Below are 26,009 nucleotides of genomic sequence, written 5' to 3'. Positions count from 1 at the left end.
ACAGACGTGAGGGGGTACTGCGCGGTGCCCACCCCCCATCTATCAGTCTGTCACACTGTGGTGGCTTGCATGTTGCTGTGATACCAGAAGCTACATTAGTGGTATTTCAAATACCAGAGTGTCACCCATGTGGATAGGTTTCAGCAGAGCTTCCAGACTAAGACAGACTAGGAAAAAAGGCCTGGTGATCTACTTCCAAAAAATAGTCAATGACAACAGAACTTTTTCCGATATAGTGCGGGAAGATGGGTCCCTTACACTGGAAGGCACGCAACATACACAGTGGCCACCACAGTGGGCTCAGACATATGAACCAGCATGAAGATGGTACAGGACTGGGCAACGTTGCTGTGGAGCATGGGATCAGCTCAAGTCAGAGTCGACTCGACGGCACAAACAACATCGCGCAGTGCAAAGCAACTGGGTGGGCTGCCTGAAGGACAAGCGTCCTAAAGAGATAAATGCAAAGCTTCTAAATGCTTTTAAATGTAAGGCAATTTACCAAAGCACGCTTTATAAGAGCAAATCAAACAAACAAATCAGAGCCCTGCAATGTCTCAAAGGAAGAGGGGTAAGTAAAGGACCCATGTCACATGCCCACGACAAGTTGTAGAGTCATTGGGAATGGTGTTTTGGAAGAATACTTTAAATTCCTGGCATGATGTCCTTGGTCGTTTGGGAAAAGGCAGGAGCTATAATTATACAGCATGAGCTCCATTTTGGTTAATGTATATTTATGTTCAAAGAAGGATCAAAATCCTGACGGTGATGATCAAGATCGGGTAGGGTTGTGAGTGATTTTTATTTTCTCCTTTATATCTTTCAGAGTCTTTCAAATTTGCTCCCGGACCACACACTACTCGTATAAGAAAACGTTAATTTAAAAAGTGAATGCCTCGCCAGGGAAGACATACAAATGGCCAACAAGCACATGAAAAGATGCTCAACATCATTAGTCATCAGAAAAATGCAAATCAAAACCATAGTGAGATACCACTTCACACCCACAAGGATGGCTATAATAAAACAATGGAAAATGACAAGTGTTGGCAAGGGTGGGGAGGAATCAGAACTCTGTGCATTGCTGGTAGAATGTAAAATGGTGCAGCCTCTTTGGAAAACAGTCTGGCAGTTCCTCAAAAGGTTAAACACAGAGTTACCATGTGACCCAGCAATTCCACTCCTAGGTATATACCCAAGAAAATGGAAACTTTATGTCCATGCGTCTTAGGCTGGATTCTCTAGAGAAGCAAAATCAGTAAAATGTATAAATATATACATAGAGAGATTTATAGCTACTTGGCTCACACGATTGTAGAGGTTGGAACATCCCAAGTCCGTGAGTCAACATAGAGGCTTCTCCTGATTCACGAACCCTCAGGAGCTGGTGAACCCAAGATTGGCAGGTCAGAGAGCAGGGCTCTTACTCACAGGCTGCAAAGACCGACGAATCCCAAGATAGGCAGGCAAGACGGCAGGTAAGCTGCTAGCTCAAGTCCCAAGAACTGGAGGTCAGATGAACAGGAGCCAGCTGCAGGATCCAGAGCAAGCAAAAGCCCACAAGCCTTGCCAGAAAGTCCACCTATATTGGATACAGGCCACACCCTCAAGGAAACTCTCAACTGATTGGCTACTCACAGTAGAGCCCATCATGGAGGTGATCACATTATATCAGATCTCATCATGGAGGTGATCACATCATTATACAACTGCCAGACTACATCACAACTGCCAAACCACTGAGAATCATGGCCCAGCCAAGTTGACACACAAGCTTAACCATCACACCACACAATAACGTGTACACCAATGTTCATAGCAGCGTTATTCACAACAGTCAAAAAGTGAAAACAACCCAAGTGTCCATCAACAGTTGAATGGATAAATGCAATGTGGTCCATCCACACAATGGAATATTACTCAGCTGTATAAGAAATCAAGTTCAGATACCACTACAGTATGGATGAACACTGAAAACTTCAAGTTCAGTGAAAGAAGCCACACACAAAAAATCACGTATTATATGATTCCATTTACATGGAATGTCCAGAATAGGGCAAATCCATAGAGACAGAAAGATTAGTGGTTTGGCCAAGGGCTGGGGGGAGGGTGAACGAGTGACTGCTGATAGATCTGGCATTTCTTCTTGAGGTGATGAGAATGTTCTGGAAGTACAGAGTGGTGATGATTGGACAATCTTGTGAATATAGGAAAAAAACAGAACCGTATGTTTTCAAAGGGTGAATTTGATGGTCTGTGATTTGAAAAAAAGCAGTGAGGGCCACGTCCGATGCCCCTCAGCTCAGAGAGGGATTGTAAGATTAGGCAAGAGAGAGGCATTGTTGTTGGCTGCCGTGGAGCTGGCCCCACTCAGGAGGAACCCATGCAGAACAGAACGAAACACTGCCCAGTCCTGCGCCATCCTCATGATCGGTTGTGGATCAGACGGTTGTGACCCATAGGGTTTTCATGGGCTGATTTTCAAACATGGATTGCCAGGCCTTTCTTCCTAGCCTCAAATCTCCTCTGAAACTTGTTCAGCATCATAGCAATACACAAGCCTCTGCTAACAGACGGGTGCTGGCTGAGCATGAGTTGCATTGGCCGGGAACTGAAGCTGGGTCTCTTGCATGGAAGGCGAGAGTTCTACCACAGACCCACCCTTATCCTCACAGGTGATCATAGTCAAGAAGTGATTTTACAACCCGCTTTGATGTCCGCTTTGAAGCTGTGAACATTTGCATTTGCCGAAGGTGGGTGCTGACCCTAGATCCGCGTCTGCGGGTGGTGCTCCAGCCGCCGCCCCTCCCTGCGCTGTCTTTGTGGCTCCCCCATACCAGCTCTCCCGTGAACCCAGGGCTCCTGAGCCCGCAGAGGCTGCCTCGGGGGGACGGGGACCTGCGGAGCGAGTCCCAGATGTTTCCTTGGCTCCGGGACGTGTTTGAGCGGGAGCCTGGCCTTTATAGAGCTAGCTTACTTATGCATGTCTTAAATTTCATCTGCAAATGTGGAGATCGCCTCGTTACCAGCATACGGCCCCCATAAGCCAATGTTTATTCATAATCCCCCGATCTGCTTCCCATCGTCTATTTCAGAGAAGCCAAAAACAACATCTTAATTCAATAGCAGAGCGCCATATGACAGCTTTCACTTTCCAAGACGAGTCGGAGCCCAAACTCTGGGTGGGCCACTGGGCTCCTGTCTGCAGCCTCGGCCCTGGCTACCCGCCCCAACCTTAGTGCTCAGGTGTCGGCTGAGAGACCTCAGGTCTGTCCTCAATAAATTCACACATAACAGATGGCGGGTCAGCGGTGCCACCTGCATGTACCGGGAACAGCTCATTCACTGCACTTTTATAGGGCACGGCAGCATCTGCCTTCTGGGACCCGCCTGAATCCACGCCACAAATGCCGTGTCAAGAAGGCGAGGTCAGCAAGCTCTCCCGAGCAGGGTGCTCTAGCCCCAGAGCCCTTTCTCCGGCTCTGCATGCTAGATTCGGGGGGCAGGCGAGCCCACGGAGTCTGAGGACCCCTAGCATCTGGGCTGGCTTAAGGACACTGCTACCTGAACAATCTCCAGTGGCCAAAGCCCCAAAGAGACCCCAGCACAAATGCCAATGCTGATAGTATTATCTCGAGTCTTGTTCACATCCCACCGCCTCACTGTATTCCATGCCGCTCACAAATGCTGTGGTTTAAAGGCATTTCCGTCAGGTAATGCTACAAAGGCTGAAAGTAGGAAGGGCTACACAGGTGAAAATGAGGTGAGCTGCAGGAAAAGTGCGGGCGTATCTATAACCACCACTGCTCATGCAAAGCCCATCCATTCATTCATCCACCGAGCCACCCACTCACTCATCCCCTCATCCATCCATCCACCCGTCCATCCACTCATCCATCTATCCACTCACCCATCCCCCTATCCATCCATCCATCCAACCACCCATTCATCTACTCATGCACTCATCCATCCATCCATCCCCTCATCCATCCATCCATCCATCCATCCATCCATCCATCCACCCATCCATCCATCCATCCATCCAGTCACCCACCAACCTACCCACCCACTTCCTCATCTATCCATCCATCCATCCATCCACCCACCCACCCACCCACCCATCTGTACATCCATCCACCCACCCACCCATCCGATTATCCAGAAAGCACTTTCTCACCACCCACTGTGTGCCAGGCACTGTGCTGGGTACAGGAAGTACCAGTGTGAGTCACCTGTATCTTCCAGATCCTCTGCCCTCATTGAGGGCAACACCCTTTAATCTATCGGCCTCATAAATACGTATTTACAAACTAACTTACACCCTCTTTCCACCCTGTTCAGTCCCCTTGGCTTAAACCGTTTGCATCAATTAATCTGCTCCAACACAAGGCTCCTGATCCCACTTCATCAAATGCACCACCTGGAAAACTGCTTAAACGTACAGATTCCTAAGCATCACCTGGATATTCTGATTCTGGAGGACCGGGTGGAGCCCCAGCACTGGCACTACTCTTGGACTGGTAGGATTCTGCCTTCGCTCTAACACCCTGTCTCTCTCCACATGCCCTGTTCCTCTGGGGTCTGCAGACATGGCGTGCAGGGTGATAACGGCATGACAGCCAATGTTCAGTGGGGCCCAGGAGCCCGACTGCTCTAAGTGAGTCCCATCTTCATGGCAACCCTGGGGGAGACACACCACTGCTGGCACCATTTCACAGATGAGGAAGTGAAGGCTCAGAGAGGCAGAGTAACCTGCTCAAGGTCACACAGCAAGCAGACGGTGGGGCCCCTGGCTCCAGAGCTCTTGGCTTTAAGGCGGAAGCCAACGTTTGCCTTGCCTATGGATACGGAATTTGGGGCTCCGAGCCAGATCTCCAAGCGGGAGGAGGAAATTCCCTGAGGCTTAAGCCAGCCTGTGGGTCAGCGTATGGCCTTGTCAGGTTAACGGGCTCAGGACAGAGGTCAGTTACTGCCCTCAACTCAGACGACACCACGGCCCCGTGGAGGCCGGCACTGGGATGGTGCGGTGGGGAGGGGCTGACCTGGGGAGGCCTCCGTAGAAACGAACACGTGCTCTCGAGCTCTGTTTAGAGCTATGCCTGTGCACCGTTCTCTTTCTTCCCTGCCCACTGCTGTCTGTATCCGTGGCCCCACGTGCCTGCAGGAATGGCCCCCAGCCCCCAGCAGAGTCTGAGCCAAGCCCTACCCCTCCCTCCAGAAGGTCACAGCCAGAGGGGCCCGGGGAAGGAAGGGCAGAGTTGGTCCCCAGCATTGCCAGGTTACCATGGTAACCCTGGGCAGGCCACCGCCACTGCTGAGAGGGGAGGGGGCGAGGGGGCTGGGACCCAGAGACACCCCAAAGACTGATCCCCCCCGAGGGAACCCAGAACAACAGACAGACCTGGCAAAGCTCTATTTCGGGGCAAGCGCAAGCATGGAAAGTGGTATTTAAAACCCAGAACAGCTGCTTGGAAACAGCGCTGCACACACATCAGAGCAGAGAGGCTTCAAGGGTATTTTAATAAAATGGCGTAAAAGGGTGGGGGGCTGTATGTTGCTGCCACGCGTGTTTAACAAAAACATAATCATTAGCAGCCAGGACAAAGAGTCCTCATATTTATTTTACGTTCCTTTAGGGAGCATCTAGTAACTCTTCCGGAAGCGGCCCATTCGGTTGCTTATTAATATTTTAGATTACAATTGTGCTAATAGTGTCGTTGGCTTGTATTTTTAAACCCTCCAAAGATAACAAAAACATGCTATTTTGGAAGAAGCCACCATTGCCACTCTGATGTTCTGCAGAGGGTTTAATATGCACTGTGAGTAACGGAACTTGTATTTAATAGCAGGACTCTGCTAGCCCCTGCCTGCAGGCGCCAATGAGAGCCGCGCAGAGCCTGGGGACAGCTCCCACCCCTTTTTTTGTCTCTTAGGGAAAAGCTCCTAGTTGGGTGGGAAAGCGGGTCACAGTAATGGTTCCCTCATGTGCAAAGGGCAGACACTTGGGCCTCCCTGCTAAGGGACGTCTGTGGTTCAGGCCGCCCTCCTGCCTCCTGTGGTTCTCAGTGTCTGACTGGCCTTGGCACACACCCTCTCCCCACCTCTGACCCTGGCCAGGACTGTCACACTCCCCAACTGCACCCAGCCCCCAGCTCACAGGAGTAAGCATGTACCTGATCCACATCAGTCCAGTCAGGCTGAATCCCGGCACTTTTGCTAAACAGCCGGGAAAGAACCATTCTTTCCTTCTGCTGGACTTGGACCTCTGGGGAAGTACGTCTGAGGCTGCCAGGGGCCACACTGAGAGCCCAGCTGGCCAGAGACTAAGGCAGCCAGGGAGGACTCAGGCTAAGATATGGAGAGCGAGCTCCCTGGAAGACATTGTTTGAGCACCTGGATCCAGCTATGCCTGAAGCCAGACAATTCTGGGCCTTTCTTTTGGAGGAAGCATTGGGATGGGTTTTGTCACTTCCAGTTGAGAGAGTGGTGATGACCAGAACATTCCCTGAGTTGGGACGGGGCAGGGAGATGCCCTGGGTCAGGAGTTAAAGGTTGGGTTTAAACCCCACTCACTCACTAACCAGTCGCTTAATCCTGAGCAACCATGACCCAGATTTTGTTCCTTGAAAAACAAAAAACCCTAAATCAGTTTCCTCAAATTTGGCTCGTTAAAACTGTACGCAGTCTCAGGGGGCCTCAAGTTCCCCAGGAATTCCTTTATTCTGTGTTCCGTTTAAATGATAACCTAAATAAATTACCCTCTACTCAGTTTTAAAGACAAAGCTCTTTTGCCCTGCTGACTCACGTTTTCCTGGACAGAACTTGAGTGTTTGCATCAGGGTTTCGTCACGTGGGGTGAACTAGCCGGGGTCCACCTGAACAATTTCTCTCCTAAAAGTGACCCACAGGTTACCAAGGCAGGACTGACGCCGAGCCAGGCAGCCACGTCGTCCCTCGGGTTCTCATCCTCTCTGGATGGTGATGAGCTGGCTCCCCATTTGTGGATCAAGGAACCAGGGTTTTCTTCACTCGGGCCATCCAAGTTCAAAGCCAGAGGCCTCAACTCACAAGCCGTGAGACCCTAGACGAAGTGCTTAACTTCTCTGGGCGTCTATTTTGGTGTTCTACCACTGCTATGGAGCAGTGGTTAAGAGCTCGGCTGCTAACCAAAAGGTCGGCAGTTCGACTCCACCAGCCACTCCCTGGAAACCCTATAGGGCAGTTCTACTCTGTCCTATAGGGTCGCTATGAGTTGGGATCGACTCGATGGCAACCGTTTTTTTGGTTTGTTTATAACAGGAATACCAGACGTGGGTGGATTTAATGAGCAGAAATTTATTTTCTCACAGTTCAGGAGGCTAGAACTGCGAATTCAGGGCGCCGGCTCTAGGGGAAGGTGCTCTCTGTCGGCGCTGGGGGAACATCCTCGTCTCAGCTGCTCTAGTGTGCTTCTCGGCATTCCTTGGAGATCTCCATGTGGCATCTAGCTTTCCCCCGTTTGTGTTTGCTTCTCTGTGTCTCCTCTGCTCTTTTTATATCTCAGAAGTGATTAGGTTTAAGACACACCCTACATGGCCTCATGAACATAACAAAGAAAACCCTATTCCTGTTGTGTGCTGTTGAGTGACTCTGACTCACAGGGACCCTACAGGACAGAGTAGAACTGCCCCATAGGGTTTCCAAGGAGCGGCTGGCAGATTTGAACTGCCGACCTTTCGTTAGCAGCCAAACGCTTGACCACTGCGCCACCAGGGCTCCTTATTTCCACAGGAAGCTCTTTACATTACCGTTTTATCTGCCATTAGCCGAAGAGACCTTAAAATTAAACACAGTGAAAAGGAAGCAGAGTGATTACACCTGAGCTGGCACTGGGGTCTGCAGAAGGCGCTGAGCCCTTGGCCTGGCTTCTCAAGCCCACCCACAGGTGCCACAGAAGAAAGGCCTGGCAATCTACTTCCGAAAAATCAGCCATTGAAAACCCTACGGAGCCCCCAGCCCTTGAGGAAAAGACCAGCCAAGGTGCAGAACAAATGTTTGCCAGTGCATAAAACTGACAAAGGGCTTCCTTCTAGCACAGGTACAGGTCAACTACAAATCAATAAGAAACAGTCAAACAGCCTCACAGAAAAAGACCTGACCCGGTGCCTGACGGAAGAAGTAACCCATATAAATAGCCATTAAACGGGAGAAAAAGTGCTCAGCCTCCAGAGTAATAAAGCAAACGCAAACCACTGCCGCCGAGTCGGTTCCGACTCATGGCGACCTCATGTGTCAGAGTAGAACTGTGCTTCATAGGGAAGCAGGTTGCCAGGCCTTCCTTCCGAGGCACCTCTGGGTGGGTTCAGACCATCAGCCTTTCGGTTAGCAGCCGAGTGCATTCGCTGTTTGCACCACCCAGGGACTCCCTCAGAAGTAATAACGGAAACGCAAATTAAAATCCCAACAGTCGACGCCCACCCACCTGACAGGAAGAATCTGGCAGGAAGATCTGCCAGATAACAAGTGGCTTATCCACAAGCCATAGGGAGCAACTCCTAAATATTGACTGATCCCATCTTCCTGGAAAAACAGCCAAATGAGGAAGGGCCCGGCTAATCCTTATCCCCAGCTGGCCCCATCGGTGCGTACAGCGTGTGCTCCATCTGCCGTGACGCTCCCCGAAACGCACGGGACAGCTCATTTGCATATGTTCTGGAGTTATCAACATCTTGCACAAGGTCTGAACTGACCAGTACCAGGCCACCTCACTGACCTCAGCAGCTTCCATGTGACCAGACTCTGCCTGTCACTGGAGGCTAGAGGCGGGGGCAAGGGTGGTTATATTCGGTGTTGCAAATGGTGAAGTGCTTGGCTGCTAACCGACAGGCTGGAGGTCCAAGTCCACCCAGAGGTGCCTTGGAAGAAAGGCCTGGTGATCTACTTCCCCAAAATCAGCCACTGAAAACCCTATGGAGCACAGTTTTCTGCGCTGACACACATGGGGTCACTCATGAGTCAGAGTTGACTTGACAGCAGCAATTTTTTTTTTTTCTCTCATAGTCACAAAACTCTGCCCTTTTTGTTCTAAATGAACATTGCTCATCAGAGAGGTTCTCTGAAATCCAATTTCCTCGGGTGCTGTTTGACCTGGTCATTTTCTTAGGGACGAATAAAGAAGTCCTGGTGTCCCCGCTTCCCTTTACACATGAGACGCGTCGCAGAAAGTTAGGTGTATATGTGTTAGTTTTCATAAAGCGGCTCGTCTACGGGTGCGAGGGATGCTCTGGGCAGTCTTTCATCTTTGGTTCTTATTTGAGATCTGCTGTCAGGGGTGTTCCTTATTCTTGTCCGACTGGTACAGTTCTAGGGAGGAAGGATCAGGCCAGCCTCCATCCAGCACTCTCGACATTCAGCTCAATGTCTGCCTTCTGCGTGCTGGTCTCCTCAGCGCACCCCACTCCAGTTACAGGGGTGCTTCCTCCTCGAATTCAGATCTTTCTACTTTTCTGTTCAGCTATCACGTTCATACTTTACCATTTGTGGTTGGCAGGGAAACAGTCCCCCAAAAAGGCCCACGTCCCAATCCTCAGAACCTCTGAGGTTCCATTGCAAGGGGAATTAAGGCGGCAGATGGAATTAAGGTTGCTAATCAGCTGACTCTGAGACGGGAGATTACCCTGGATTATCCGGGTGGACCCAAAGTAATCACGAGTCCCTAAAAGTGGGAGAAGAGGCAGAAGGAAGGGTCGGAGAGATGCAATTTGAGAAGGACTTGACCCGCCATTGATGGCTTTGAAGATGAAGGAAGGGGCCACAAGTCAAGGAATGTGGGCAACCTCTAGAAGCTGGAAAAGACAAGGGGACGGATTCTCTGCCAGAGTTCCCAGGAGGAACACAGCCTGCCAACATCTTGATTTAGCCCGGTGAGGCCGTCACTGGATTTGTGACCTACAGAACCATAAGACAGTAAATCTGTGTTGCTTCAAGCCATGAAATCTGTGGGAATTTGTTACAGCAGCAATGGGACACTCATACACCATCCTTCCAGCTCCTAAGATCCTTAAGGGCAATGGCGGTGAGCAGGTTATCGGTCTCCCTCTGAGACCCAGCAAGAACTGGGGGACGGGAGTCGCTCAGGATCAGGTATAGCAGGAATGAACACCTTCATTCTCTCAGCGTCTGATAATCAGCGATCAGCCTCGCATTCTCAGGCTGCCGAGGACTCATGGGCAGACAGCCCTCTAGTGACTGTCTTAGTCATCCAGTGCTGCTATAACAGAAATACCACAGTGGATGGCTTTAACAAATGGAAATTTATTCTTTTACAGTCTAGGAGGCTAGAAGTCCAAATTCAGGGCACCAGCTCCAGGGGAAGGCTTTCTCTGTCAGCTCTGGGGGAAGGTCCTTCTCATCAATCTTCTCCTGGTCTAGGAGCTTCTCAGCACAGGGACCCCGAGTCCAAAGGATGCCCTCCTGATTTTTCATACTTGATGGTATGAAGTCCCCAACCTCTTTGCTCAATTCTCTTTTTTATATTTCAGAAGAGATTCACTCAAGATACACTTAACCCTGTGGATTGAATCCTGCTCATTAACATAACTGCCTCTAATCCTGCCTCATTAACACCACAGACGTAGGATTTACAACACGTAGGATAATCACATCAGATCACAAAATAGTGGGCAACGATGCAGTCCTGGGAATCATGGTCCAGCCAAGTTGGCACATATTTTCAGGGGTCACAATTCAATCCATAACAGTGACCGTCACCAGAACTGCCAGAGCATTCTGGAATGCTGACCTCAAGCTGGCCATCAGTCCAGACGGAGATGGTTTCATCCAGGATACCATCTTGCCAAGTGTGATTGGCAGCAAGAACATCCTTCTAGAGATTTCCGTCACTCACGACAGCTGCTTCCCACAATAAACACAAACACAAGCCACTGCCCCTCCTTCCAGAGGATGCAGATCAGCTTGGACAAGCCCCACCTGGCCACCAGCCTGGGAGGGGAGATGTCATTGGGTCCCATACAGTGCTCTCCAGGGAAACGGGAGAAAACGCCCCCGGAGCAAGGCAGGCAGGTGGGGCGGGAAGCCTGCAGGAAAGAAAGGAAGGCGGAGCTCCCAGCTGCCCCTGCCATCTCTGTCTCCCCACCTCCAGGGAAGCCAGGGTTCCCGAGGACACAGGGCGCGAGAAAGGCAAAACGACCCTCAGGAGCTGGCATCCCGGGCCACCCAGGTATGGGCAGTGTTTTCAGCTAATGAGGCAGAGAAGGAGGAAGGGGCCAGCGAGCACTGAAGGTAAACAGAAGGACAGGGAGGAGGAGGTGAGGGGATGAGGAGGGCCGGGTCCTCCCAGGAATCAGGAGGGGAGGAGGAGAGGGAGCAGAGGCACGAAGCAACCTGGGAAGGTGAGTTAAGCTCACAGGTCGCAGCTTTGCCCTTCACAGGTGAGAGAGGCCGGGGGAAGACCAGGCAGAGGAGGACATTGGAGGGGCCAGAGGAGGTCTGAGCTTTGCCAGGACTCAGCATTCCATCACCCACCCAGAAAAAGACGCTCCTACCTCCCTGCTGACCACTGAGCACCCAGCCGCCTTCCCCGAGCAGCAGGCTGGCGGCTACAATCCAATCTCCTCGTTCAAGGCTAAGTTTGGGGCATTTCTTACCCTGGCACCCCAACATGGCGATACTACCTGTCCCCTCTGCTGCCTGACCCTGAGCAGAGACTCAGCAGCAGGACAGTTCAGCCCAGAGTGGCCCCACGTCGATGAGAGGCTGATTCCCTGACAGACCTACAGAGCCAGCAGGTCGGCGGGAGACCTAGGGGACAGCGAGACGCCAGAGTACACGCTTCTTCCACTCCTCATTGTCCAGCCCGCTCGAGTCGGGTAGACCTGATGACGGGGCAGGGGCCACCCTTGACGGGATGGTCACGTCTGAGCAGAGAGCTCAGGCTCTGCACAGGGACAGTGGCAAAGTCACAGACCGCCCACTGAACGCGGCCACTGGTGACATGCCTTACAAGTCAGACATCCCACCAGAAGCCGGAAACCGCGCGTGACTGGACCAGTTTCTTCTCATAAGACACTGAGTATTTCACGTTCCCCAACACTCACCTAATTTTTTCCTCAAGACAATCTTATATAAGTGGTCTTGTCTTAACATTGTAATCCATTCAATCACCTGGCGATCTGTTTTAAAGCCATTTTCAGCAAGTGCTGTATCCAGGAGTTCGGAGATATGCCGGAATGATGTTTTATTGTTAACATCGAACTCTTCTGAGCCCTGTTCACTTCGGCACCCAAATGATACAGTTCTTAGGGTGGGAATGGTCAATACAAAGCTGCCTGCTTTATGACATCAGTATAAGAGATCAAAAAAGAGGATTCGAGCATTTAATCAACCAAAATGTCTTTTTTCTGACTGCTAGAACTTACGATCCGCGTTTCCTGGAGAGCGCATTGAGCAGACTTTTAACTAAAAGCCACCACACCATTATGTGGTGGATTTTTCTGGTTTGGACAAAGTCCAGGGAAATTTAATCAATCAACCTGTTTTCAATGATTTAGAGAAGTCTTTCTGTTTCAAACTCAACTTCTTCCATACATAACGCAATATCCAATTCTTGCCACACACTGGAGCTCAACAGGCAGGCTGACCCCAGGGCTGCAGACAGTAGATCAGAGAACACAAGGCGGGCTCCCAGGATGCCCCGAGCATGATGGGCTCACAGGGTGCCCTGTCTTACCTGCCTGGCCGTCCCTGGGCTTGCCCTGCACCTCCTCCACACACTCGGCTGGAAACCACCCGACGTGGCCGCGGGCGCTGCCTTCCCAGAAGCCCCCTTCGCCGATGCTCAGAACTAGAGACGAGAGAAGGGGAAACGTGTCAGGTGGCAGGAACGCAGAAGGCAGAGATGGTGACAGAGTGCAGTGGGTCAAACAGTGTTCCCCGAAAGACAGGCTGAAGTCCTAACCCCTGGTACCTGTGAACGTGACCTTGTTTGGAATTAGGGTCTTTGACGAGGTGATCAGTTAACATCAAGTCCTAATTCCGTCTCAATCGTGTCCTTATGGAAGAGAACAAACAGGATGGGGAGACAGCCATGTGCCCGAGGCAGAGACGGGAGTGATGCGCCCACAAGTCAAGGAACACCTGGGGCCACCAGAAGCTGGAAGAGACAAGGAAGGAGCCTCCCCCAGAGCCTTCACGACCCGCTGACCCCTGCGCTCAGACTTCAGGCCTCCAGAAAGGCAAGAAAATAAACTTCAGTTGTTTTAAGCCACTCACTTTGTGGTACTCTGTTACGGCAGTTCTAATATAGGCAGACGCACTGCGTCGGGCAAATCTGCTGCAAAAGACCTCTCCCAAGTGTAGAAAGGCAAAGATGTCCTTTGAGGACGAAGATGTGCCTGACCCAAGCCATGGTATTCACAATGGCCTCCTATGCACACGCAAGCTGGACAATGAATAAGACCGAAGGAGAATTGATGCCTTTGAATGATGGTGCTGGTGAAGAACACTGAATATACCATGTACTGTCAAAAGAACAAACAAATCCATCTTGGAAGAAGTACAGCCAGAATGCTCCTTAGAAGCGAGGATGGCGAGACTTTGTCTCACTTACTTTGCACATGTTGTCAGGAGGGACCAGTCCCTGGAGAAGGACATCTTGCTTGGTAAAGTAGAGGGTCAGTGAAAAAGAAGAAGACCCTCCACAAGATGGGTTGACACAGTGGCTGCAACAATGGGCTCAAGCATAACAATAACAACGATCGTGAGGATGGCACAGGACCGGGCACTGTTTCGTTCTGCTGTACACGGGGTTGCTATGAGTCGGAACTGATATGATGGCACCCAACAACAACACAATATAGGGACAAAGGGAGCCGGGCAGGGGAGAGAGCTGGCAGAGCCCCCTCAACCAAGCCTGGAAAGCAAGCAGTGATTGTCCATTTGCCCCGTGACAGTGCTTCCTGCGGACATGGGGACTTGGCCAACTTTCCCTGGGAGAGAATGGTAGAGAGGGGTATAGTCGCCACGTCCACAGATCTTGTATGTCAGGAGGACAAGGGGAAAGGACGTGGGTGTGAGAAGTCCTTTCATCTTCATATCTTGCACTGCATGTCCCAGCTCCCAGTGCCCCATGACCTTTGGCTGGAAAAAAGAGGCCCCCTTGGAGAAGGCGGTAGTGGCAAACGCAGTGACCTTGTCTAAAGGGGAACCAGTCTGCACAGTAAACACATAGAGAAGACCAGTATCCTTGGGACCTGTCCATTGGGCGCCATCTTGTGTCTGCCACACAGCAGGGGCTCACTGCTGTTTGAGACAGAAATACACACAGGGCGTCAGCTTGCCCTCAGCAATGTTTATAACAATGTCAACTCTTGGGCCCCGGTTTTCAAGGTCGGGCAACATATACAGGAAGTGACCCACATAACACAGTTGCCATCCCACCCCCGCTGGGGGCACAAGGGTTTGCTCCGTCAGAACTGGCATGGACACAGCTGGCCCAGCCTAAAGGCGTGGGAAGCTGGTGAGTCTGGGCTAGGCATTCTCTCCCTGGGCTAAGTGCTGGGTACCCGGTCAAAAAGAACCGAAGCCAGGTGCTGCTGGGTCGATTTCGAGTCATGGCAACCCCATACACAACAGACGCTGCCCAGTCCTATGCCTTCTCCACAATTGTTGGTATGCGCAAGTCTGTTGTTGCGGCCACTGTGCATTTTGGGTGCCTTCCAACTTAGTGGGCTCATCTTCCCGTGCTATGTTGGACAATATTCTGTTGTGATCCGCTGAGTTCTCATTGGCTGATTTTTGGAAGTAGATAGCCAGGCCTTTCTTCCTAGTCTGTCTTAGTCTGGAAGCTCTGCTGAAATCTGTCCACCATGGGTGACCCTGCTGGTATTTGAAATATCGGTGGCGTAGCTTCCAGCATCCCAGCAAGACGCAAACCACCACAGTACAACACACTGACAGACGGGAGGTGGGAGCGCACAGTAGGTCCTCAATAAACATAACTGATAGAAAGAAAAGTCCAAGTGGCTTAGTTTGCTTAATGGCTTTCTCCTGTGCACGGGCCCCACTCAGAAAGCTCATTCCCCGTCAGTCCTGGGTGTCTGTGATTTTAGACCCGACTGATGGTGAGCACGGGGGAGAAGGAGGGGCCCAGAGCCCCCCGGGGGGATGAGGGCACAAGGACCAACCTGCTCCCCAAGGCACCATGCTGGCGAATGTTTGGAGGTAAGGGCAAAGCTGGCTGCGGGAAGGGAATTTTGGGCCTTTGTGCCGGGCTGGGGATGTCCCCATGCCCTCTTCCCTTCAGCCGACTGAGCAATGGGAAAGCAATATAATGTCTGAATATCTGAACCTTCTTTTAAATTACTCAGGATCCGAAGGCTCCAGAAGTACTGAAAAGGGCATCCTGGCCACAGAAGTGCCTTTTCTTTTATTCCTCATTTTAATCTCAAAGGCCAGACAAAGAACGGCTCGATCCACGATGTCGGAAGGTCACCAGAAGCGAAAACGCCAGCTTTATAAGTTCTTTTCTAATAATTGGAAGAAATGGCCTAAATGGACCAGACAAGTCACATCCCAGCCGACCGGCACACATCGACGCTGGCCCCTTGGCCCCCACTCAGCGCTGCTGACTGGGATGCCCACCACAGTTCCCAGAGGATTCCAGATCTGGGAGGATCCTCTCAGCTGTGCCTGACCTGCCTGCGTCGTGCCAGTCAAAGCTCCAGGAACAGAAGGTGTTCTCCTTTCTTCTCGGCTCTTTTGCTTGTTTTAAAGGGGCCAGGGGAGAAGGAAATTGCTTAGGAAGAGCTTGGTATCTATCTTCTTGGATGGGAACTCAGCCGCATATTATGTATGTAACACTTGAGAGAGCTACTTGATTTCCCTGTGCCTCAGTTTCCTCATTGGCCAGCGTGGGATAACACCATTTAGCTCAGCGTTGCTGTGTGTGAAGCAGGCAAGTTAACCAATGATGGAACAAAAATTCCATGGCTGCTAGCTGGCCTCCTTCCCAACTCCCCTCCTGGGGATCATGACTTCCAGTTCTATGCTTCGTCTCCATTAAGTATGCACTTCTGGGTGTGTTATTGTTATTACAAGACCAACAGCAACAATGGAAGGCTTTTTATAACTGGCTGGAGAGAGCAGAGAGATAAATATAACGAAACCAAGGTGATGCATGGAAGGAATTACCCAACACGAGTAGCCCTTCACAGCTCACTGGTTTCGGCTGCATCAAGAGCAGTGGAAACAATGGAATTTCTGCTGAGGGGGATGAGTGAGGAAGGAAGGGACCAGGGATGGCTCCTGGGCTTGAAGTTGTACAAATGGTAGTTGGTGGTCATCTTTATAAAAGAAAGAGGTATCTATGTTGTGTGCGTGCGTTCTTGTTGTTGAATTTGTATTTTATTCTCCAGATTTGCTGGAGTTAAAAAGCCTCTTTAAAAGAATCAAAGAGAAGCATCCTGATCAAAAGGGGGGAAAATGTGGAACATAATTTAAAATCCTCATGGAATCCAGACGTTCTGGAGCCACTGAGGATGGATGAACACCCAAAACTATTCCTCTGAGCTAATCTTTAAACCTTAAGCCAAAAATATCCCCTGAAGTCTTCTTTACATCGAATAGTTTAGCTTAATTAGGAAAGAACGTCTGCCTTGAGCATTGTGCTCTTTTAAAGAATATCTATATGGGATCAAATCGATCGACAAGTCCAAAGATTAGATCAGAAGCTTGGCGGGCAGTGCTTTTATGTTAATGGGGGAGGAACAACTTGGAAAAAGAAGGTGAAAATGGCCGCACACCTTGAAGAATGTAATCAATGTCACTGAATTGTACTTGGGGAAACTGTTGAGTTGGTGTACGTTCTGCTGTGTATATTTTCAACAACAACTAAAAAAATAAACTATTTAAAAAATAAATAAATGTAAAAAAAAAAGAGTTAAAGATGCTTGCATGCTTCCACCTTGGAGCCCCCTTGTTTGAAATTCCTGTCTCCTTTTGATCTCACTGTCCTCCAGAATGCTTCGGCCCGCACATTTGCTAGCTTGTTTAGAAGCATCAATGCAGACTTTAACCCGGCCCTTTTGAAGAGGTAAGTCTGAATGTTTAGGCGTTTTGTATGTCCTGCCCTTATCTGGCCTGATGACACGTCAAAACATATGGAAAGTGCTTTGTTTTTTCCTACTTTTTTTTTTTTTCCTTTCCAGCTTTTGCTTTCTAGAAAAACTCTCAACTTGCTTTTGCTCAGGGAAGCACCTCCTAGTTTTTGCTGGGAGACGTGCTTCCATCCATGGATCTGTTGAAAACCAAAACTATAAAATTAACTTGGCAGGGGATTTTTTTTTAAGCAGTGGAGGCAGGACACTGGAGTCCCACAGTCAACATCCATTGTGTAAACCGATTTGCCCCACGAAGGCCCTTCTGCTCTTAAGCAGCCTGCACGAGCAGATGCAGAGCCAGAGGGCACGCATCAAGGCTTGCACACATGGTCTTTTGCCTACGCACGTGCTCAAGGGCAAGTTTAATTATTTTCCTGACAGGCGCACCTGTGTCCAGGTAGGAACAGGTGTTCCTTGCATAGGGTCATGAGCTGTGGGGTAGTGGTGAGATTTCTTGGCCTGAGATGCACATCTGTAAAAGATGGCTTCCCGAAACCTCTGGCCCACAGTTACTGAGTGATTTACATGAAATCCCATAGCAGCCTACCCAGTGCTACGGCTGGTAAACAGCAGGCGCTCACTCACGCTGGCCTCCACCCTCACCCACGATTCTATTATCAGCTCGATGTACAGAGAAGGACACAAAGCCCGGTGCCTGACGCCTGCTGGTCTGACCAGACTCGACCTGGGTTTGCGGGTGCACGGTGAGATGGGTCCTAGGGGAACACAGGCCCAGGGCTGGGTGCAAACACCTCAGCCTGTTTCAGAGCCTGGGGGGCTAGAGGACTGTTTTGGGGTCATGGGGTACAGTGGGGGGGGGCAGGGGGCGTGGCAGAGATGCAAGCAGGCCCCAGCCTGGGCATGCTATGTCTTTGCACAAATGGACACCCCTTATGTGGCCTCCCCGGCTTCCTGGGCTGCAGACTCTGCTGACTCAGGGGACTGACCGACTGGAAAAGATGTGGATTATTTTTAGCACGGCCCCTCAACACCGGGAGTCCCTGCGTGGTGCAAATGATGAATATGCTCAGCTTTTAACCAAAAGATTGGAGGTTTGAGTCCATCCACAGGTGCCTCAGAAGAAAGGCCTGGAGATCTACTTCCGAAAAAAGCAGCCATTGAAAACCCTTTGGAGCATAGTTCTGCTCTGACACTCATGGAGTTGCCATGGGTTAGAGTTGACTCAATGGTAACTGGTTAACCGATCCTAATTACGCAGTGACACCTAAACACATGGAGTCCTGCGAACCTGTCCTGGCCCCAGCGTTCTCAGACAGCGTCCACTCCCAGATGTGGCTTTCTTGGCCTGACCGTCACTGTATCTGCTTTTGGCCTAAGAGAAAGGTGGTCAGGGGCCCAGGCTAGAGAGGACAGGCTCTGGGGGAGGCTCAGAAAAGCCTGTGAAGCCTGGACTTCTCCGGCCTGGGCCCCAGCGTGGCCCTGCCAGCTCTGTCCATGGGCTCAGAGAAGCCCCCGAAGCTACGTGGGCACCAGCAGCTCTGAGGACCAGTGAGCCGCCCTGCCTCCCTCCCCAGAGCCCTTCAGACCTCAGGAGGCTGCAGGCCCCGGGGAAATGAGAGAAAAAAACGCAGTGGGAGATGGTGGGGCACCAGCAGGCAGCAGTCACAGCAGACGGGCTGCCCGCAGGCCGGGCTGATATGATCCTAACCAGAGGCTTCGTCCAGCAAAGGCCCTTCACCCAGCAAACACGTTCCGAACCCGGGCTGTGTGCAGGGCCCCAGGTGAACGCTGCGGGTACAGCTGTGAACAAGGCCCCCAGGCCGCCGTCAAACACATCCGCAAGGTCCAGTGCATCCGAGTGCGTCTGCCACGCGTGGGCTCGAATGAGAACGACTGGACATGTGGAGAACAATGGTCCACTTCACGCAGGGCTGTGTTACTGACATCCCAAACTGCAGGTGACGTGAATTCTATAACTTAGAAATTAACAAAAATGTTCCTTTAAACTATATGGGACAATTGAGGGATTCCAGGCCCAATGGGTATGATGGCTGGAGACCCCACCTAGAGCATTCCTGTGGTAAAGCGCTGTAAAACCTGAGCATGATCCAGAAAGTGACCACGTGCAGGTGCTGACAGGTGACGGGAAATCGACAGGTTCTGGTGGACGCGTGTGTTTGCCTGGAGGAGAGGTAAGGAGGGCAGCTACAGCAGGAAGTCCCTGCTCCGCGGCTTTGAGCCCTACACTGCATAGAGTCAGGGGCAGTGGTGGTTCAGGGGTAGAATTCTCACCTTCCATGTGGGAGACCTGGGTTCTATTCCCGGCCAAGGCACCTCATAAGCAGCCACCACCTGCCTGTCAGTGGAGCCTTGCATGCTGCTATGATGCTGAACAGGTTTCAGTGGAGCTTCCAGACTAAGTCGGACCAGGAAAAACATCTGGCGAGCTACTTCCCAAAACCAGCCAATGAAAACTCTATGGATTACAACAAGTTCAACCCACAACTGATCATGCGGATGGCACAAGACTGGGTAGGGTTTGGTTCCAGAGTGCATGGGGTGGCCACGAGTCGGGGCTGACTCCATGGCAGCTAACAAGTCTAGCTGAGACAGCAGGGCTGGTGGTCCAGGGGAAGCCGGGGGAAAACCTGCAATCCTCTGGCCCTGGGAACCAGAAAGGTAAGGATGGCGTCTTAGTCACCTAGTGCTGCTATAAAAGAAATACCTCCAGTGGGTGGCTTTAGCAAACAGAAATTTATTTTGTCACGGTTTAGGAGGCTTGAAGTCAGAATTTAGGGTGCCAGCTCCAGGGGAAGGCTTTCTCTCTCTGTCAGCTCTAGGGGAAGGTCCTTGTCTCCTCCGAGGTTTTGCTCCTGGGCCATCTTCATGTGGCCTGGTCTCTCTCCCCATCTCTGCTTCCTAGCTTGCTTGTGTAATCTCTTCTATATCTCAAAAGAGATTGACTCCAGATACAGCCTCCACTAATCCTGTCTCATCAACATAACAAAGACAACCCATTCCCAAATGGAATTATAACTACACGCAGGGAGGTTAGGATTTACAACACATATTTTTAGGAGACATCATTCAATCCATAACAGGTGGGAAACCATGAGTCATGAAAAAGCAGGAGAATCAAGCAAGGCAAAGAGCCAGAGAGGGCAGAAATGGGATCAGAAAACTCAGTCTTCCTACATCTCTGACCAACCCCTTAACAACATATGTGTAGAACTGACTTAAAGCAACTCAGCTAAAGGTACAAAATCTGAACTGAGCTTACAGCTACCACCCAAGAAATAGAGTTTTCACTGCAAGCCTAGCCAGGAAAAATAGCTACAGAAACAAAGGAAAGAAACTCATCGGAGAGAGACACCAAAACCAGTATCTCCACAACTTAGCACACACAATGTCCCGAACACAATCCAAAATCACCACACATGTGAAGAATGAAGAAAAAGGAGGACATTCTCAAGAGAAATGAAAATCAACTGAGCCTGACTCCAAGATGGACCTGATGTTGGAACTATAGCTAAAGATTTAACTATGGTGATTAAACCAATCCACAGTGCTGTAGAACAAAGCATGATTTCAAGGAATAAAAATCTCAGTAGAGTAACAGCATGTCTCAGCAGATAAAAAGAAAGAAAAAAACAAAAAACACATGGAAATTCTAAAACTAAAAAATATGATTTCTGAAATAATTAAAAAAAAAAAAAAATCACAGGATGGACTTAACACCCAAAAGGACATCTCAGAGGAAAGAGTAAGTGAATGTGAAATAGGTTAGTAGAAATTACCTAAGTGAAGAAAAAAAGAGAATGGATGGAGCTTCAGGGGCCTGTTTGATACTCTCAACTAATCAAATACATGTGTAGTGGGAACACCAGAAAGAGTTAAGAAAGAGAACGGTGCTCTACCTATCCTTAGAAATGTACAGTAACCTAGGTGAAGTCGTCCTGAACAGTGCTTGGTCCAGAAAGAGGGGCTAAGTTAATTACCTGCTCAGCGTTAAACTGCTAGTCAGTGGGAAAGGCAGGATTTGAACCTGGCACACCTTCCACCCTGTGCCATATACCTTCTGTAAGCCTTTCCTCCAATGGCAGCCCCAGACACGGCTGGGCACTCATGGTGTGCCCTTTCTTGCTCTGCACAGTGAGCTCCGGGTGCCCCAGCATAGCCTCCTGTGACCCACACCTGCCTCTTCTCTAACCCCACCCCTAGCCTTCAGTAAGACAGGTCTCAGCTCCTGTCCCACCAACCTCCCTCTGTCCTACACGCACCACGGCATCCATTTTTCAGAAGTACGTCACAGATCAGAACTTTCTTCTGCACAGGAATCATCGCTGGCTCCCCAGTACCCATGGAACAAAGTTTAACTCCTTGGCTTGGCATTCAAGGCTGCCCTCAGAATGCTTTTCCACCGCATTTCCCAGAATTCTGCTCTGAGAACCCTCTCTGTAACACAGAACCCAGTGGGCATTTATACGTTGAACTGTTCACCTCCAGGCTGGGGCTCCTGCTGGGCCTTCCACCTGGACACCCCTGCCCTGCTTCTACCAAGACATGTCCAAATCTGGCCAGTCCTGGGACCTGCCCCAACGCCACGTTTTCATGAGGCTCTCAGGGCGGGAAGGTTCTCGTCTGGCCGTTTCCAGCACCCCACAGTGGAATCCTCTTATGGGTACACGTGTGTCATCTGCCCCACTCGGCTCAGCGACCGAGGCACTGTCGCTGCTTCCGAGAGAATGAGTGGTAGGGACTGGCCTGCCTCAGCCTGCTCCCCATTCCTGCCCTCCACAGGGGACTCTGTGGAGACATTGCCTCACCTCTAACACCTGGCAAGCCAGCCGAGGGGATAAACGGAAGCAGGAAGACAAGGGCGGGCACTGACCTTTGACCCTGTCACCACGGTACAGGGGGATCTCGCCGTCGACCTGGGGTTGGTATGGCTTGACGACGATGAAGAGCCGCCCAGGCACTGCACTGTACAGCTTCCGCTTGGGCCCCGGCTGCTCGAAGGTGGACAGCAGGTCCTTGCTGGCACCAAGAGGGAAAGTGGGCCTGGATTGGAGAAGGCGGGAGAGAGAGAGAGAACAGGTCACGTCTCGGCACAGAGCAGCCTCACCCCCGCACAACGTGGCCCAACATTCGTAGCAAACATGGGGCCGAAAGCAGCTACCCCCCGCAGCTCGCGGTTCTGGACGGGCCAAGATGTGAGCAGGCCAGGGTGGCGTCTGTGGCTAAAAAACCCTGGGCCTCCACGCCTCACCAGTTTAACCTTGAGCACTGGCGGGCATGCTGGGTGAGGAGACGCCAGGACACGCACACAACCACCCTAAAGGGTGGTGGTTCCAACCCACTCAGCGGCACCACGGAAGAAAACCCAGGTGACCCGCTTCTGTAAAGACTGCAGCCAAGGAAACACTAGGGAGCAGTTGTACTCGTTAGCACATGGGGTCGCCATGAGTCAGAATCAGCTCCACCGCAATGGGGTTGGTTTTCTGGGACCAGTAAATATGACCCTGTTTGGAAATACCCAAAAAAACCCACTGCTGTCGAGTCAATTCCGACTCACAGCGACCCTGTTGGACGGAGCAGAACTGCCCCATAGGGTTTCCAAGGAACTGCCGACCTTTTGGTTCGCAGCTGAGCTCTTAACCACTGCGCCACCGGGGCTCCCTGTTTGGAAATAGAGGGTTTCTTTTGTTATGTTAATGAGGCCATACCTGTGTAGGGTGGATTCTAAACGCAATTACTGCTGAGTTATAAAACACGAGCACAGGCATGGAGACGCAACACATGGGGGAGAGGAAGGCAGACAATGAAGACAGATGCATCTACAAGACGAGAAACGCCAAGGGTCGCCTTCTGTCAACAGCGGTAACCACACCTATGTACTGACCCACTCCCAGCGGCCGCCGGGAACGTGTCCCACGGGAGGTATTTTACTCCTTCCTGCTTTCTGCTACTGATTTCACAAGAGCAAACATTTCCAGACCAGCTGCCACACCTGACCAAAGATGACACTTTAACCGACCCCAACAGTGAGACACACGAGGATTTTTAATACTGATATTACTGCACCATTTTGATGGGTGACGAGAGTTGACTACTTTGAAGAAACGGAAGTAGACTACTGTTATGGACGGAATTGTGTCCCCCCAAAATGTGTGTTGACATTCCAATCCCCCTGTACACGGAAAAGGTCGCTGGGTGGCACAAACGCTTTGCACTTTCCTACTAACCTAGCAGACTAAGGTGCGCTGGACCCAAGCCATGGTGTTCTCAATCGCCTCATATGCATGCAAAGCTGGACAGTGAATAAGGAAGACTGAAAAATTATTGACGTCTTTGAGTTGTGGTGTTGGTGAAGAATACTGAATATACCATAGACCGCCAGAAGAATGAATAAATCTGTCTGGGAAGAAGTACAGCCAGAGTGATCCTTAGAAGCAAGGATGGCGAGACTTTGTCTCATATACTTTGAACATGTTACCGGGAGGGACTAGGCCCTGGAAAAGGACATCAAGCTTGGTAAATTAGAGCGTCAATGAAAGAGAAGAAGACCCTCAACGAGATGGACTGACACAGTGGCTTCAACAATGGGCTCAAACGTAACAACAATTTTGAGGATGTTGCAGGACCAGGCAGTGTTTTATTTTGGTGAACATAGGGTCGCTGTAAGTCGGAACCGACTGGACGGCACCTAACAACAATGTACCAGAGTCCCTGGGTCAGGCAAATGGTTAAGCACTTGGCTACTGTCGTGGATTGAACTGTGTCCCCCAAAAATATCTGTCAACTTGGCTAGGTCATTATTCCCAGTATTGTATGATTGTCTACCATTTTGTAATCTGATGTGATTTCCTTATGTGTTGTAAATTCAGTCACTATGATCTAATAAGATGGATTAGCGGCAGTTATACTGATGAGGTCTACAAGATTGGATAGTGTCTTAAGCCAATCTTTTATGAGATATAAAAGAGAGAAGTGAGCAGCGACACATGGGGAACCTCATACCACCAAGAAAGCAGTGACGGGAGCAGAGCGTGTCCTTTGGACCGGAGGTTCCTGTGCTGAGAAGTTCCCAGACCAAAGGAAGATTGATGACATGGACCTTCCTCTTTGTTAAAGCCATCCACTTGTGGTATTTCTGTTATAGCAGCACTAGATGACTGAGACAGCCACTAACCCAAAGTTTGGCAGTTTGAATACACCTAGAAGCGCCTCAGAAGAAAGGCCTGCTTCTGTACTTCTGAAAAATCAGCCATTGAAAACCCCGTGGGACACAGTTCTACTCTGACACTCGTGGGGCGGCTGTGAGTCTGAGTCAGCTCGACGGCGGTGGGTTTGGTGTGTTTGGTTTCCCGGGTACCTTCTGTACTTTGCTTAACCTGTATGTGTAGCCCTGATAAATGATGCATGGCTTGGTTTGTGCTTAAAACAATTCACAGCAGCGTAGCTGTGAAGTACCCTGTCATACCCTTATGTTTCCGCTGAGCATCGTGATTCTGAGATACAGCCACAGGATCCCTGTGGATTTGCGTGAAGGTGAGCCCATTCCACATATGGGAAAATGGAGGCTGTGAGCAGGGCAGGGGCAGGCTCCATTTGTACTGCCAAGAAGGATGGATGGGAACCGAGCACCGGGTCGGTCTACCAGATGCCAAAGCCCAGACCACTCAGTAACCCACAGGGGCAGAGAGGGCAGGAAACTGGGCTGGCTCACACGATTTCTCCCACACCAGGCGGGAGGGGTGGAGGCTTATCTGGGCTCAGAGAGGTGACTCTCCTGTCTGCAGTGACACCCCCACCCCACCCGGGGCACCAGGCGGTCACCGTAGGACAGTGCCCAGCTCCTGTCTCACCTCCTCACTTAACCTCTCCCTTTCCAGCCAGCTACAGGTCAACCATGCCCAGACAGGAAGAGCCACCCTTGAGCTTGCCCCGAAGACCTGGATGCCCACTCCCAAGAGACGCCATCTACCCCCAAACACCCTGGAGCTCAGCTAGAGGAAAGTGGTTCGGCTACTTCTTATCCAAAGGTTAACCCACCAGTTGCCGTCCAGTCGACTCCGACTTATGGCCGCCGCATGTGTGCCAGAGTAGAACTGTGCTCCACGGGGTTTTCAGTGGCTGATTTTTCAGAAGTAGGCCCCTAGGCTTCTCTTCTCGGCACCTCTCGGTTAGCAGCCGATGGCAGTAACTGATTGCACTGCCCAGGGTCTCCCGTCCAGAGGCTGTTGTTGTTGTTAGGTGCTTTCTAGTTGGTTTCAACTCATAGCGACCCCGTGTACAACAGCACACTGCCCAGTCCTGGGACAGCCTCACAATCGTTGTTATATCTGAGCCCATTGGTGCAGCCACTGTGTCAATCCATCGCGTTGAGGGTCTTCCTCTCTCTCCCTGACCCTCTACCTAACCAAGCATGATGTTCTTCTCCAAGGACTGGTCCCTTCTGATAACATGAGATGAAATCTTGCCGTCCTCGCTTCTAAGGAGCATTCTGGCTGTACTCCTTCCAAGACAGATTTGTTCATTCTTCTGGCAGTCCGCGGTATATTCAATATTCTTCGCCAACACCATAAATCAAAAGCATCAATTCTTCTTTGGTCTTCCTTATTCACTGTCCAGCTTTCGCATGCATATGAGGCAACTGAAAACACCATGGCTTGGGTCAGGCACACTTCAGTCCTCAGAGTGACATCTTTGCTGGTTAAGATTTTAAAGAGGTCTTTTCTGCAGCAGATCTGCCTAATGCAATACGTCCTTTGATTTCTTGACTTCCAAAGGTTACGGCTCAGAAAGTCAGGGACTCGCAGAGAGGAAGGATGATTAGGGCCCCCTGCCTGTGAGGTAGAAGATGTGGGGAAAGCAAGAGTGTCCTTTCAG

General features: G+C 50.7%; 1 protein-coding gene across 1 annotated transcript in view; it reads right to left on the bottom strand.

The window, feature by feature from the left end:
- The window catches only part of SHANK2 (SH3 and multiple ankyrin repeat domains 2), a 559,307-nt gene that overhangs the window by 305,037 nt on the left and 228,261 nt on the right, over window positions 1-26,009 (bottom strand). The window contains exons 14-15 of the mRNA XM_004383876.1: window positions 22,009-22,178; window positions 12,728-12,841 (exon numbers count right to left, since the gene is read on the bottom strand). Coding sequence (XP_004383933.1) covers window positions 12,728-12,841; window positions 22,009-22,178 — 284 coding nt within the window. The remainder of the gene's footprint in view (window positions 1-12,727; window positions 12,842-22,008; window positions 22,179-26,009) is intronic.

The sequence above is a fragment of the Trichechus manatus genome, unplaced genomic scaffold (genome assembly GCF_000243295.1).
Source record: "Trichechus manatus latirostris isolate Lorelei unplaced genomic scaffold, TriManLat1.0 scaffold00113, whole genome shotgun sequence".
Taxonomy (NCBI): domain Eukaryota; kingdom Metazoa; phylum Chordata; class Mammalia; order Sirenia; family Trichechidae; genus Trichechus; species Trichechus manatus.
Note: the sequence above shows the minus strand (reverse complement) of the source record. Positions and strands in the feature narration are given on the sequence as shown.